This window comes from Ornithorhynchus anatinus, chromosome 4, assembly GCF_004115215.2.
Source record: "Ornithorhynchus anatinus isolate Pmale09 chromosome 4, mOrnAna1.pri.v4, whole genome shotgun sequence".
NCBI classification, from domain to species: Eukaryota; Metazoa; Chordata; class Mammalia; order Monotremata; family Ornithorhynchidae; genus Ornithorhynchus; species Ornithorhynchus anatinus.
The window spans coordinates 112,012,206-112,028,742 of record NC_041731.1 but is presented as its reverse complement, the minus strand read 5'-3'; the positions used below and the strand labels follow the sequence as shown (position 1 = coordinate 112,028,742).

General features: G+C 46.1%; 1 protein-coding gene across 1 annotated transcript in view; it reads left to right on the top strand.

Moving 5' to 3' along the window:
* The first annotated feature begins 576 nt into the window (after positions 1-576).
* Positions 577-16,537, top strand: part of ST6GALNAC3 (ST6 N-acetylgalactosaminide alpha-2,6-sialyltransferase 3) — a 569,867-nt gene continuing 553,906 nt past the window's right edge. The window contains exon 1 of the mRNA XM_029063900.2: positions 577-786. Coding sequence (XP_028919733.1) covers positions 769-786 — 18 coding nt within the window. The 5' untranslated portion in view covers positions 577-768. The remainder of the gene's footprint in view (positions 787-16,537) is intronic.

The following is a 16,537-nucleotide window of genomic DNA, read 5'->3' as shown; positions in this document are numbered from 1 at the left end:
CGAATACCAAGTTTTGGTGCAACTCTAACAGTTGGCGCCAAAACAAATAGCATGGCTTAGTGGAAAGAGAACGGGTTTGGGAGTCAGAGGACGTGGACTCTAATCTCCATTCCACCACTTGTCTGCTATGCGACCTTGGGTAAGCCCCTTCACTTCTCTGGGCCTCAGTCACCACATCTGTAAAACGGGGATTCAGACTGCGAGTCCCACGTGGGACACTTGAGTACTTTGTATCTACCCAGCGCTTAGAACATTGTCTGGCGCAGAGTAAGCGCTTAAATACCATAACTACTAAAAGCGTTTTTAGCGGAATATGACTGGAAAAAGATTTCTGTAGGATGTGATCACTTTGCTTTATTCTCATGTGCTTTTTTTGGGGGGGGAGGCAATTTCCTGGTTGGGGACACACCGTACCTCTGCCTTCAATAGAGTGACCTCTCTATACGTTCTAGGATAGGAGGCCGAAAGCTTTCTCCAAAAGCAAAAAGCCAAAAGCACGCTGGAGCCATGAATCAAAGCCAGTCATGTGACAAAGGGGAGGTGCTGAGCTGGCGGGCATCCAGTGGCAGGAGCCGATGGGTGGAACAAACAGGGCATGAAAAGCCTAACGTGACTAACGGATCTGCGAACTGTGGTCCCCCTCACTCCCATCTCCAGGAATGTAGGCTTTTAGCAGCTGGACCAGCCTCTTGCCTGACCCTGGAGCCGCTCCTCCCCAAAGTAAGAATCCTGCTGGCTCTGTAGCGGGCGAGCTAGGAGAGGAGAAACATGGCCTGCGTCCTGAAGGTAATTCCTCCTATCTGTTGCTTGAATGCATTGTTAGTGCCCCTCGCAGGGACGAGGCACGGCTTCGGGGGCAGTTCAAGCTCATGGGAATCGAATCCTGGCTGGAAATATGTGTGTATGTCTGCAGAGATGTACAGATTCCCCCAACCCCGGCCCCGGAGGATGTCTGGGGAGAGATGTTGAGCCTCGCGGGGGGCTCATCCCCCCGTGGCCTGCCTTTCTCGCCCCTCGCCCCTTTCCCCCTGCATTGTCGGAAAGGAGGATAGGGCGGGTGGAGGCCGGGAGGGTCGCCCAGGACCCCCGGCCCAGCAGCAGGGGAGAGGACTGGTCAGTTGCTACCTTGCAGCGGCCCCTCCCGCAGCCCTGAAGGTCGGGGGAAGGGGAAGCGGGGGTTGCGGGGGGTCCCGCAGGACCCTCTTCCTCTTCCTCCTCCCCCTCTTCCTCGTCCTCTTCCCACCCCCCCGGCCCCCGTCTCGGGCGGCAGCGGTGAGATCGGCTGGGCCGGGCGGACCCAGGAGTCCCGGTGCTCCCTGAGCCAGCCCGCGTCGCCGACGGTCCATGCGACTTTGCAAAAGTTCCCTGGGTGGGGGGAGGGAGAGGAGCGGAGAGGCTGAGCCCCTCTCCCGCCTCTGCTCGACGCCCGAGTCCCCTTTGGATGAGCCCAGTCTCACAGCCTCCAAACCCCCAGCCCAGCCCCCGTCTCCCAGCCTCCAGGCCACAGCTCCAGCCTCCAGTCCAGTCCCCTTCCCTTCCCCCAGCCCCTTCCCCCCAGCCTCCAGTCCTCAGCCCCAGTCTCCAGCCTAGTCCTCGTCCCCAGCCTCGCCCCCTCCCCCAGCCTCCAGGCCTCAGCCCCAGCCTCCAGTCCAAGACCCCAGTCCGGCCCTCAGTCCAGCCCTCGCCTCCAGCCTCCAGCCTCCAGCCCAAGACTCCAGTCCAGCCCCCAGCCCTCTCCCCCAGCTCTCAGCCTCAGCCTCCAGCCCCCCCAGTCCCCTCCCCTAGCTCTCAGCCTCCAGCCCACAGCCGCAGCCTCCAGTCCAGCCCCCATCCCCGCTCCTTCCCCCAGCCTCTAGTCCAGTCCCCTTCCTCCAGCCCAAGACTCCAGTCCAGTCACCAGCCTCCAACCTTCAGCCCCCAGTCCTCTCCCCCTGCCTCCAGCCCTCAGCCCCAGCCTCCAGTCTGGCCCAGCCCCCTCCCTCAGCCTCCAGCCCAAGACTCCAGTCCAGCCCTCAGCCCCAGCCTCCAACCTCCAGCCCAGGGCTCCAGTCCAGCCCCCAGCCCAGCCTCTAGCCCCCAGTCTAGCCCCCAGTCCTCAGCCCCAGCCTCCAACCTTTAGCCCAGGACTCCAGTGCAGCCCCCAGCTCAACCCACTGACCCCTCCTCCAGCCCCCAGACTTCAGCGCCCAGCCCAGCCTCCAGCCCCCAGCCTCCAGCCGGTAGGAAAAGCCCTGAGGGTCCCAATCCGGTCCCTGCGGCGGAGCATCCCCGCCCCGGGGACCGAGCCAAGGTACGGGGCGGCCGCTCCCTGGGAGATGCTCCCAGCCCCGGAGCCACCCGGCGGCCTTGGCCGCTAACCCGGCGACCCCTTGCTGGTCCACGGCCACCCCGGGGGCTTGGCCGGGATCCTTGGCTTTAGCTAGACTGGAAGCTCCTTCGGGGCAGGAATCGTCTGGGACTACCCTTATCGGTGCTCAGTACAGTGCCTAGCACAAAGTAAGCGCCTCACAAATATCATCGTTCTTGTGATTATCGGGGTGTATTCTCCCAAGCACTTAAAACAGTACTCCACACACGTGAAGAGCTTAGCAAATACCATTTATCGATTGATTTTTGTACCATAAGGGAAAAGAGGAGGGGGAATAGTAACCCCAGTTTAGGGGGCGGTTTGGGCGAACGGCTTCAGTAAGAGCATAAAAGCAAGAAGCAGCGTGGTTCAGTGATAAAGCACCAGCCTGGGAGTCAGAAGGACCTGGCTTCTAATTCCACCTCTGCCACGTAGCCTCTGTGTGACCTTGGGCTGGTCACTTAAGTTCTCTGTGCCTCAGTTACCCCGTTTGTAAAACGGAGATGAAGACGGTGAGCCCCATGTGGGACAGGGACTATGTCTAACCTGATTTACTTGTATCCACCCCAGTGCTTGGTAGAGTGCCTGGCACAAAGTAAGTTCTTAACAAATATCACAGGCATTATTATTAATAAAACTAGAATTCTCACTTGGAGAACTTCCCCGTTTGACTTGCAGTAGGTCTCCTTTCTTTAGACCAACCAGTCAGTGCTATTTATTAAGCACGTACTGTATGTGGAGTACTCTACTACCAGCACTTGGGAAAGTACAACAGAATTGGTAATAGTAATGGTACTTGTTAAGAGTTTACATTGTGCCAAGGACTGTTCAGAGAAGCAGCATGGCTCAGTGGAAAGAGCACGGGCTCTGGAGTCAGAGGTCATGGGTTCAAATCCCAGCTCGGCCACTTGTCAGCTGTGTGACTTTGGGCAAGTCACTTAACTTCTCGGTGCCTCAGTTACCTCATCTGTAAAATGGAGGTTAAGACTGTGAACCCCACGTGGGGACAACCTGATTCCCTTGTGTCTACCCCAGCGCTTAGAACAGTGCTCAGCACATAGTAAGCGCTTAACAAATACCAACATTATTGTTCTAATCACTGAGGAAGGTACAAGTTAAACAGGTTGGACACCATCCCTGTCCCAGATGGGGCTCATACTTTTAATTCCCGTTTTGTTTTTTTTTACAGGTGAGGTCACTGAGGCCCAGAAAAGTGAAGTGATTGACCCAAAGTCACACAGCAGACAAGTCATGGAGCCAAGATTAGAACCCATGACCTTCTGATTCAGACATATTCGCTTCTCTCAAGGAACTTAGAATCTACGGGAGGAGACAGATATTAAATTATAGATATGTACATAAAGTAATAATAATGGTATTTAAGTGCTTACTATGTGCTGAGCACTCTTCTAAGCGCTGGGATAGATACAGGATAATCAGATTGTCCCACGAGGGGCTCACATTTTTTAATCCCCATTTTACAGATGAGGTAACTGAGGCACAGAGAAGTTAAGTGACTTGCTCAAGGTCGCACAGCAGAAAAGTGGAGGAGGGGGATTAGAACCCATGACTTCTAACTCCCAAGCCCATGCTCTCTTTCCACGCTAAGCCACGATTAGACTGTAAACCCATCAATGGGCAGGGATTGTCTCTATCTGTTGCCGAATTGTACATTCCAAGCGCTTAGTACAGTGCTCTGCACATAGTAAGCACTCAATAAATACTATTGAATGAATGAATGAACAGCTCTGGGGCTGAGTGTAGGGTGAAAATTAAATGCTTAGCAAGTATAAATCCAAGTGCAAGAGTGCAGAAGGGAAGAGGGAGTAGGGGAAATGAGGGCTCAATAAATAGTATTTCTTAATAAAAATGATATTTGTAAGTGCTTACTATGAACCAAGCACTGTTATAAGCACTGGGGTAGATACAAAGTAATCAGGTTGTCCCTCATGGGCCTCACAGTCTTAATCCCCATTTTACAGCTGAGGTCACTGAGGCACAGAGAAATGAAGTGACCTGCCCAAAGTCACACAGCTATTTGAGTGCTTACTATGTGCAGAGCACTGTACTAAGTACTGGATTAGTCAGGGAAGGCCTTTAGAGGAGATATGATTTTAATAAGGCGTTGGAGATGGGAAGAGTTGCCATCTGTCAGATACGCAGGGGGAAGGAGTTCTGTGCCCGAGGCAGAACGTGGTGGGTGAGGAGCCGGTAGCAAGATAGACAAGATCCAAGTGAGGTGAGTAGATTGGCATTAGAGGAATGAAGTGTGCAGACTGGGTTATAATAGAGTAGCAAGGTGAGGTAGGAGGGTCCAGAGTGAATGAGTGCTTTAAAACCAATGTAAGGTGTTGGATGTAGAAATGGATGAGCAACCACTGGAGGTTCTGGAGGAAACTCGTTGTGGCTGTATTGTACTTTCTAAGCACTGAAGTACAGTTGTCCGCCCACAGTAAGTGCTCAATAAATGCGATTGAATGAATGAGTAGGGAAACATGGACTAAACAGAACTGAAGCTGCTCAACTGTCACTGAGGGGATCAGCTGGTTCTGCCAATTTTGCAGTACCCTTACCAGTGAGGGGAGAGTTAAAGATTCCTCTTTGCCTGCTCTCTCTCAAGTCTCCCATTTTTGACAGAGACTGAGTGACTTCAATCAGTAGTACTTATTGAGTACTTACTGTGTGCAGAGCCCTGTTTTAAATGCTTATTGGTTTGACTGAGTGAATGGGCAGCATGGACTATGTGGGACTCTTCACCTAGGGAGTAATTTATTCCTGATAACTAAGTGTCCCAACACTGATAACAGGGTGTTGGGAAAGGGAGTATAACACTGACCCATTGTGCTTTCTGTGGACCTTTTCAAGGTCTGAAGAGATAAGAAAGAGGAATGAGGAAGATAGGCCTCTCCTCCCCTTCTAGCGTGGCTCAGTGGAAAGAGCCCGGGCTTGGGAGTCAGAGGTCATGGGTTCGAATCCCAGATCTGCCACTTGTCAGCTGTGTGACTGTGGGCAAGTCACCTAACTTCTCTGTGCCTCAGTTACCTCATCTGCCTAATGGGGATTAACTGTGAGCCTCATGTGGGACAACCTGGTTACCCTGTATCTACCCCAGCGCTTAGAACAGTGCCCTGCACATAGTAAGCGCTTAACAAATACCAACATTATTATTCTACTCCCAGGGATCAATTCCACTGAAGCAGGAAACATTTCCCCTCAGCTGGGGTTTTCCTCGAGATTGATTTTGGAGGAGTGAGAGCCCATCACAGTTGGTATTCAAAGAGAGGAGTGTGTTGTCTATTTTGAAACCATTCTAATAATAATAATAATGTTGGTATTTGTTAAGCGCTTTCTATGTGCAGAGCACTGTTCTAAGCGCTGGGGTAGACACAGGGGAGTGAGGTTGTCCCACGTGGGGCTCACAGTCTTAATCCCCATTTTGCAGATGAGGTAACTGAGGCACAGAGAAGTTGTGACTTGCCCACAGTCACACAGCTGACAAGTGGCAGAGCTAGGATTCGAACTCATGACCTCTGACTCCAAAGCCCGGGCTCTTTCCACTGAGATATGGAAACCCTTAAACCTCAAAGAATGGACAGTCTTCATTCTTCAAAATAACTGAAAAAATAATGGATGGGTGGAAACTGAATGGTGCTTATAAATGATGGTCATAATAATGGTATTTAAATGCTTTCTCTGTAGCAAGCACTGCAGTAAGTGCTGAGGTAGATAAAAGAAAATAAGCTCAGAGACCGTCTCTGTTCCACATGGGGCTCACATTCTAAGAGGTAAGAAGAACAGACAATGGAAGCCCAAATTTACAGATAAGGAAACCAAGGCACAGAGAAGTTGTTGGTCATTAAAATTATTATTATTATATCCTGAAAGCCACTGAACTAGCAAGGTGCGAGTTAGAATTAGAAATAAGCTCCTCTGATTTTCAAGCAACTTATTTTTTGTAAATTTTTTTTGTCATGGATCAGCTGTGATTTCTTGTGGAGAGAACTCTGAAGACAGTTTCTGAGCTATCCAAATTCTTTTTTTTCAGGGTTTGGTTATAAGTTTTGATGTAATTCACCATGAATATTCCTGTTTGGCGAGAGTTTCCCAAACCTGGAATCTCTACATTAACCCTCACGGAGATTGGATACTGTAGCTTGACTTTAATTGGCAAATTACTCAGTGAATTGATTTATCAAGGTGAAATTGATTATGGTGCTGATTTCTCTAACTGGAATTTTGGGATCCCATAGTTGTATTTTTGTGTTTGTATTTTGAAGGCACATCTCCTCTAAGAGGGCTTCCCGTACTAGGCCCTCATTTCCTCTTCTCCCACTCTCATCTGCATCACTCTTGCACTTGGATTTGCATATTTTGTGCACTCCTCCCTCTGCCCCATAGCACTTGTGTACATATCCATAATTTCTATTAATGTCTGAGTCCTCCTCTAGATTGTAAGCTCATCGTGGCAGGGAATATGACGACCAACTCTCTTATAATGTACTCTCTTATAAGTGCTCAGTAAATGCAATTGATCGATTGTGTACCCTCCAAAGGGAAGAAGCGGGCTTGTTAAACCTCTGGCATGACTATGGAGTGTGGCTGTGGATTCTATATCCTCAGATGGCAGAAAACATAGCCTGGTCTATGTGGAACAGTTTTAGTGCTCTTTTCCCCTGGGAAGTTCTGATTAGAATTAAGTTCCTGCACTTTCAGACACCCTGAAAAGTGGGTGTTTTGTCTACTGCTTTGATTCTGACCCTGAAGAATGGTTTCAGAAGGCTAGCTAATGACTTTTTTTCTTTTTTACTGATTACTATGTGTTAGAATATGATCTAACTTCAATCAGTCAGTGGCAGTTTGTGAGTGCTTACTATGTGCATTGCACTGGACTAAGTACTTGGGAGAGTAGAATACAGCAGAGTTGGTAGTTTACAGTCTCAAGGTTAGGAAAATCCTAGCCATGGACAGGAGCTGCTGGAGGAGGGAAGTTGGAGAGGGAGAGCCGAGAGAAGGAAGGACCCACTGAAATCGACTCATTACTCGCTGAAATCATGTCATTACCAAATCTCCATCATGGTCTAGTTCATTCAATTGTATTTGTTGAGTGCTAATTGTGTGCAGAGCACTGTACTATGCACTTGGAAAGTACAATTCGGCAACAAAGAGAGAAAATCCCTACCCAACAGTGGAATGACCACAGGCCTGGGGGTTGGTGGCTCTTGCCACTTGTCAGCTGTGTGACCTTGAACAAGTCACTTAATATCTCCTGACCTCAGTTTCCTCATCTGTAAAATGTGGATTCAGTTCCCATTCTTTCCTATTTGAACTGTAACCTTCATGTGGGTCAGGGACTGTGTCCAAAATGTACACTGCTGGGCATCTACTGCTTAACTACTATAATTCATTCAGTTGTATTTATTGAGTACTTACTGGGTGCAAAACACTGTACCAAGGGCTTATAATGATGATTGTAATGGTCTCCTGGCTTAATTAGCACTGTAACAAGAGGAAATTTAAACAACCATGCTTTCAGTTACTATTCATTCTTCTCTACATCAGGCAGAAAATTCCAACCACTGGCCTTAAGCACTCCATCAGCTCTGTCCCTCTTGCTCCTCAACTGTCTTAACAAATGCACTCCAGTTCATGCTCTTCCTTCATCCCAAACTACCTTCAGTTATGTTTCACATAACTTTACATTTTCTTCTGCCGTGTAGTAAGAGATTAACAAATGCCATAAAAAAACTCTCTTCCCATTAAAATCTGCCAGACCACAATACTCTCCATCTTCAAAACCCTTCTGAACTGGATAATCTTTAACTGGATAATCTAGAGATTCCAGGATGGTGATAAGACATGAGATAGTTGGACAATGCCCATTTCAGGAGGATTAACCCTCTCAAACCCAACTCACAGTACTAAAAATAGTAGTGCTGGACATTTTGAACTTTAGCAGATTTTATTCCAGTCACTAGTAAATTATAATGGAAGACTCCAGGTATAGAGTAGTGGACTAGATTTCAACATAATTCAAATAGATCAAGTTGCTAAAGTGAATTCATTACAAATACAACTGATTGGAAAGAACATTAGAAAAGGGTCATTTTTTTAAAAACACCATTCTACACATCTCTCCACTCATCAAAAGCCCTTAATGGTTACGTATTCCGCTTTGCATCAAATAGGAACTCCATGCTATAGACTTCAAGGCCCTCCATCAACTCTCTCCCCCATACCTATCCCCCATCTTCTCCAATTACAGGTTAACTTGCCCTTTTTAATCATCTTAAAAAAAATGTTGGTATTTGTTAAGCGCTTACTATGTGCCGAGCACTGTTCTAAGCGCTGGGGTAGACACAGGGGAATCAGGTTGTCCCATGTGGGGCTCACAGTCTTCATCCCCATTGTACAGATGAGGTAACTGAGGCACCGAGAAGCTAAGTGACTTGCCCAAAGTCACACAGCTGACAAGTGGCCGAGCCGGGATTTGAACCCATGACCTCTAACTCCAAAGCCCGTGCTCTTTCCACTGAACCACGCTGCTTCTCTGAACTAATCTTCTCACTGTGCCTCTTCCTAGACTCTCCCATCTCCTGCTCAAACCTTTTCTCCTGTCTGAAACTCCCTTCCCTTTAGACTGTCTCTCCATCTTAAAAGTTTTTTTAAAAAAATCCCACCTCTAAGAGAAATCCTAGCTCAGTTGTCTCCTCGGGTCAGATCCTTGCAATGACCACTTAAGGACTTATGCATTCAAAGCCACCCCAAGTATTTTAGTACATACTGATTTACGCTACTTTTAAAGACCTATTTATCTATATTTCTTTCTTCCTTTCTGTAAATTATTTTGTCTGACTCCTCTCATTAAAGTGTAACTATAATATCTTTGACCACTATTTTATTCTCTCAAGTGCGTACCATAGTGCTCTGCTGGTAGTTAGTTGCTTGATAAATGCTATAATATTGATTGATAAGGACATAGGGCAGAACTTGTTTGAGGTGTAAATCAACTAGAAAAGACATCAAATTGCCAAAGAGTATACCTCAACTCAAAATGTTTTGCTTTAGAAAAAAATATGTATGCATAATGGATATAATCATTTTAACATTAAGCTCATTGTGGGCAAGGAACATGTCTACCAATTCTGTTATTCTGTTGTATTTTCCAAGCTCTTAGTGCAGAGCTCTGCACACAGTAAGTGCTCAGTATATGCCATTAATTATATTGGTTTGATATAGTGGAAGGCAAACTGAAACAAGGAGCGTGTACAGTTGTTTAAAAATAAGTTGCACACTTGAACTATACAGTTGTTAAAAAGTAGACAAATGGAATTAAAAAAAGATTAGGAATAGTCCAGTTAGCTAACTTAAAATTGAATTAAAATATCTGCTAGAAACAATAGTCCAAAGTAAGCATTTTAACTGCTAAATAATTGAAGTGAAACTTTGTATTTATTGAGAGATACTACTTAGATTATATATTGGAAATAATATTCCAACTACAAATATCTGTAAAATATCAATGCAGTTTAAACCTAAGGAGAAAACTGAGGAATAATAATAATTATGGTATTTGTTAAGTGCTTACTATGTGCCAGGCACTGTACTAAGCGGTGAGGTAGATACAAGGAAATCAGGTTGGACACAGAATCAGGTTGAACACAGTCCCTGTCCCATGTCAGGCTCACAGTCTTAATACCCATTTTACAGATGAGGTAACTGAGGTCCAGAAAAGTGAAGTGACTTGCCCAAGGTCATGCAGCAGACAAATGGCAGAACTGGGATAAGAACCCATGACCTCCTGACTCCCAGGCCGATGATCTACCCACTATGCCATGCTGCTTGTTGAACCTATTGTTAAGGGGGGGATACTGTGTGGGCAAGGGATATGTCTGTTCATTTTTGAATAATACTCTCCGAAGTGCTTAGTACAGTGCTCTGCACATAGTAAATGCTCAATAAATAACATTGAATGAATTAATTTTGGGGGTAACAAACCCTCCAGTGGTTGCCTATCAGCCTCCGCACGAAACAAAAACTCCTCACTCTTGGCTTCAAAGCTCTCCATCACCTTGCCCCCTCCTACCTCACCTCCCTTCTCTCTTTCTACTGCCCACCCCGTAGGCTCCGCTCCTCTGCCACTCACCTCCTCACTGTCCCCCGTTCACGTCTGTCCCACCATCGACCCTGGCTCACGTCCTACACTGTCCTGGAATGCCCTCCCTCCTCACCTCCGCCAAACTAACTCTTCCCCTCTTCAAAGCCCTACTGAGAGCTCACTTCCTCCAAGAGGCCTTCCCAGACTGAGTTCCCCCCTTCCCCTCTGCTCCCCCTCCCCTACCTACTGCACCCTCTGCTACTCCCCTCTCTCCTTCCCCTCCCCTCAGCACTGTCCTCATTTGTATATATTATTTATTACCCTATTTATTCTGTTAATGAGTTGTATATCCCTTTGCTTCTATTTATCATGATAATGTTGTCTTGTTTTTGTTTTGTTCTGTTTTGCTTTGCGGTCTGTCTCTGCCGATTAGACTGTGAGCCCGTCATTGTACAGGGATTGTCTCTATCTGTTGCCGAATTGTACATTCCAAGTGCTTAGTACAGTGCTCTGCACATAGTAAGGGCTCAATAAATACTATTGAATATTTGTCATGGGTTAATTCCAAGATTTTAGGCAGTCAAGAAGGCAGTGTACCCCCTAGGAGAACACTGCAGTATTCATTGTGATGACTGCTACAAAGAGAAAACTCTTTGCAAAGGACATGCATTACAGTAAAATACTGAAATAAGAGAGAGAGATGGAATTCAACTAGGGTGTGACACCCTAGTTTTCAACTGATTTGTCCCCAATCTGCTACTGATAATAAGCAATCCCTGCCCACAAAGAGTTTGCCAACTAGATGGAGAGATTGACATTAGAATAAATTACAGATAATAATGATAATTATGGTAAAGTGCTTACCTTGTACACTGTACTAATAGCTGGGGTGGATACAAGCAAATTGGGTTGGCTACAGTCCCTGTCTCGCATAGGGCTCAGTCTTATTCCCCATTTTACAGGTGAGGTAACTGAGGCACTCATGAGGAACTCATGACCTTCTGACTCACAGGCCCATGCTTTGTCCACTCCTCCATACTGGATTTGTGCACGTGCTTTGGGGCTTGGAGAGCGGTGAATATCAAAGTGCTTAAGAGGAATAAACTCAAGTGCCTAGGTGGCCCAATGGAAGGGCTAAGACAGCCTCCCTGCTCCTCAACTCCTGTTCCTGTTGGAAGCAGTGCTCGTGTGACAGGAATCTGGGTTGGGAATGACTTTGGATGATGATGATGGTATTTGTTAAGCACTTACTATGTGCAAAGCACAGTTCTAAGCGCTGGGGAGGATACAAGGTGATCAGGTTGTCCTAAGTGAGGCTCAGTCTTCATCCCCATTTTACAGATGGGGTAATTGAGTCCCAGAGAAGTTAAGTGGCCTGCCCAAAGTCACACAGCTGACGAGTGGCTGAGCTAGGATTTGAACCCATGACCTCTGACTCCCAAGCCTGGCTCTTTGCACTGAGCCACACTGCTTCTCTTTGGAGCAAGGGTGAGGTCAGGGCTCCCTCCCTGACCCCCTGCAAATGGTTTTGTGTGATAGTATTGTTACACTGAGAAACCTGAAAGACATTTAATAGATCTTGACTCCTTTTGGGTCATAAATCACCATCTGATATTTGCACTTGTCATCAGTGGCTGGCCTACTTTTGGACAATAATAATGGTGATGGTGCCATCTGTTAAGTGTTTACAATGTGCCAAGCACTGTGCAAAACATGGGTTTAAGATAATTCATTAGATGGTATTTGAATGCTTATTATTGCGGAGAGAAGCAGCATGGCTTAGTGTAAAGAGCCCGGGCTTGAGAGTAAGAGGACGTGGGTTCTAATCTCCGTTCAGCCACTTGTCAGCTATGTGACGGTGGGCAAGTCACTTAACTTCGCTGTGCCTCAGTTACCTCATCTGTAAAATGGGGATTAAGACTGTGAGCCTCACGCGGGACAACCTGATTACCCTGTATCTACCCCAGCGCTTAGAACAGTGCTCTGCACATAGTAAGCGCTTAACAAATACCAACATTATTATTATTATTACAGTGGGTAAACCACTTTACTAAGCATTTAGATGAGTTCAAGGAGCACACAATCTAATGACTCAAACTCTACAAAAGTGAAGGGAAGCTTAATTTGGAGAAACAGCATGGGCCTGGAAATCTGTCAGGTGACCTTGGGCAAGTCACTTAGCTTCTTTCTTGCCTCAGTTCCCTCATCTGCAAAGTGGGGATTCAATACCCATTCTCCCTCCTACTTAGACTGTGAGCCCCATGTAGGACCTATCTTATACCTACCGCAGTGCTTAGTACAGTATTTGACACACAGTAAGCACTTAACAAACACTGAAATTGTTAAAAAAAACATGATAATGAATCCTGGGTAGCACCAGGCGAGAAAGATCTACCAGGGAAGAGGCCGAACAAGGGCGGTTCATCTAGCAACATCGGTCGATCTGGGAAGGAAACAGCCTGGATGGTGATCGACTTTAAAGCCAGCAGTTATAGCTGCAAGCCAGAATTCCACTTTCTCGGTGTGACGAAAACTGCTTACCCCAGCTTCAGTGTTTCAGTCCCACCAGGGGTAATGACTTCAGCTACCTTCTCTTCACGCACAGCGACCCATAACACTATGATTTTGAGGACTCTAGACTGTAAACATGTTATGAGCAGGGAATGTGTCTACCAACTCTGTTACATTGTACTCTCCCAAGCATTTAGTGCAGTGCTCTGTGCACAGTAAGTGTTCAATGAATCCTGTAAACTAACTGCTTATTAGCAGTTCACCAGATTGCACCACAGGCTTAGGATTTAAATTGGGGTAAATTCATTCAGCGCCCCACACCTTTCGATCAGTCAACCATATTTATTGAGTGCTTATTGTTCAGAGCACTGTACTAAGCCTTGGGGAGAGTTCAGTGTAACAGAGTTGGAAGACACGTTCCCTGCCCACAGCGAGTTTAGAGTTTTTCCTTCAAGAAGTTTTCTTGTTTTCTCATCATTGAGATTCTCTCCATTTATTAGCCAGCTGGTTGGATTGAAACTTAGACTTTGTGATTGGTCTGAGGAATAGATATTTATCTAGTCATCACGACTGGATTGGGAACACTCTGTGCACATATTACACAAAATTGCACGTAATCCCATTTCAGGTTTTTGGCTTGAGTGAGCCAATGTCTGGAGGGGACAATTCTCCTCTCCGGCCATGTGACAGGAGTTCCGGAATATATCGGCACGGCTGTTAGCGGTATTATTGCTTAGCATAAGTTCAATGACAGCGCTGTTTAGGGAGCTGTAAAAGTTTAGAATGAATGTGATTCTTTGACTGTATTTCATAGAAAACGCAAGCACAAGGAAAGGAGGAAAGTATTCACATGGTGAGGGGGATGTAAAATGTGGGTACTTTTCTGGTACATATGAATCTGACATCTTTTGTCTGGGAATCAGGATCTAAGTCCACAAAAGGGGTCAGATCCTGAAGGAGGTGAATTTAAGAAAAAATTGAGCCACTAAAGGATGGCCAATAGATCCAAAGGGTGAATTCCAGCTTTGCCTTTTTCATTCTTGAAGTTTCATTTGCAAACCTGTGTTGGTGATCTATACTTCCGGACTCAGACTTTGCTGTGCAGATGTGAAGCAGCTGTTGTCTCTCCCAAGTGATGACTGCCTTTCAAGCTGAGTGAAGGAACTCCTTTTTTCTCTACAGTTTATAGAAAATGCCTGGGGATTGTTAAATTGCAGAAGGTCTTATGGACCTTTTTTTGAGAATTTTTGACTGCATTTATGTTTTTTTTTGGTGGGGTGGGGGTGGGCATTTTTTAAGCACTTACTATGTCCCAGGCACTGTACTAAGTGCTGGAGCAATATGGGCTAATCAGGATGGACACAGTCCATGTTCCACATGGGTCTCACAGTCTTAATCCCTATTTTACAGATGAGGTAACTGTGGCACAGATAATTTAAGTGATTTGTCCAAGGTCACACAGCAGGCAAGTGGCAGAACTAGGATTATAATCCAGGTCCTTTTGACTCCCAGGCCCGTGCTCTATCCACTGAGCCATGCTACTTTTCATCTCATGACCTGATTTAGGGACTGAGAGAAAAAGCTCACTTAATGTCGAATGATGACATGAAGGATCCCAAAATGATCACAGTGCTAAAGAACTGATTTCCTTTTACATCTTCATGGCTCATTTTCCAAAAATTCCCCAATTTTTAAAGAACCAAATGTCAACTATGGCTTGAGGTGATGTTGATAAAAACATCATTTTTTTTTTTTTAAACCTGAAGCAGCTTGGCCAAGTGGAAAGAACATGGGTTTGGGACTTGGAGAACTTGGATTCTCATCACGGCTCCATCACTTACCTGCTGTATGACCTGGGGCAAGTCACTTACCATCTGTGGGTCTCAGTTTCTTCATCTCTAAAATGGGGATTAAATCATACTTCCTCCTGCTTTGTCCCTCCATCGTTTGGGCTGCTCAGTTTGTGACCACCCAGATTATGTTGCTTCTACCCCGCAACTTAATACAGTGCATGGAGCTTAGTAAGCACTGAACAATACCACAATAATGATACTAGCTATACATCTCTGCTCTCTTTCGAATTTATACCTCCAATTCACAGACATAGATTTTCTTTGGCACAAGAAACTAGTGCTTGGCTCGCGTCAGTCCTATAGGTGTGCTGCTGTTGCACAGTAATAAACAGCCATGTTTGTGATGTCATTTATCACTTTGAACTGTTAATGGAGTGGGGAAGAAGGTTGCTTGAAAATTGTGCTGAATCTTTTCCAGAGTTTTCCTGAGAGTTTATCCAAGTGTAAAGATTGAACTTGAAAAATGATTTCTGATGGCAGATTGGCGTGGAGAAGTGTCAGGCTCAGGATACAACCCAGCAGGAGACTGGAACAGAAACTAACCTTGATTGTAGTGGCTTCACTGACACATTGTTGGAACCCCACTTTCTGATGGCTTCGAAGGCAAGGAGTTAGGTCCCTGCAGATAACATATCGCATTCTGGGTCTCTGAATAAGCTAAACTTTGGTTGCTCTCTAAGAGCCAGGAAAGGAAATGTGGCAAGGAGAGTGTTTATTTAATCAAACTCACTACGTTTTTTGCAATGGAAATTTATTGATTTGTGTGGGCTTTCTCAGAGAGCATGGATTCCTCTGTCTACTTCTTAGAAATGAGCCAATATGGAGACAGAAGTGGTAGTCATAGAAATAATAGCACTTATTGAGAGTCGACTGAGGACAACTCATTCATGGGTCCGTGATAGAGTAGGTGATTTTTACCTCAACTAATGTAAATAGTTGTTGACTCTCTCTGGAAACTGGTTCTTCACCTCCTCTTCAAAGTCTTCTTCCTTCTCCTTTACCCACATGGCTCTCAAAATATTTTCTCTACAGCTCCTCTCTGCCCTTCCACGCCCTCGACCCCCAACCCGGCTAGTTGTCTCATGGCCAGGCCTGGCCCTTCCCCAGCTTCAGCCCCTGGGATGACCAAGGCCGCAGGCTATGGGGAAAGGGGGCAATCTAGGAGGGGCTTCCTGTTGCCCTTCTTCTCTGTCTCCTCCTTCCCACCCTCCAAACGTACAGCTCTGGTCAAGCCTGGTCTCCATGACGGTGTCCATCCCTGCAATTAGGGAAAGTGTCAACCATTCCTGCAAGAAGTGGAAAAAAAATGACAACCAAAATTCAAAGAGTAGCTTCAGAAAGCAGAGGAGAGGGGCAGCCTCAGGAGAACTGTGGCAACAGGGGGTGGGAGGGTCGTTATTAATGATAATTAAGCATTTACTATATGTCCCGAGGACATAAGCGCTGGGTTAGAATCAAGATAATCAGCTCATACAGTCCTTATGTCATATGGAGCTCACAGCTGGAAAGAGGGAGAACAAGTTATTCATTCCCATTTTAAAGATGAGGAAACTGAAGTTCAGCGATGTTAAGTGACTTGCCCGAGGTCACTCAGGCAAATGGCAGACCTGGGATTAGAACCCAGATCCTCTGACTCCCCGGCCCGTGACCTTTTCACTAGGACACACTTTGCCTAGTCGTAGGATGTCTGTGAGCCAAGAGAAAGTGGAGAAATCATCCCAAAAGTCACAG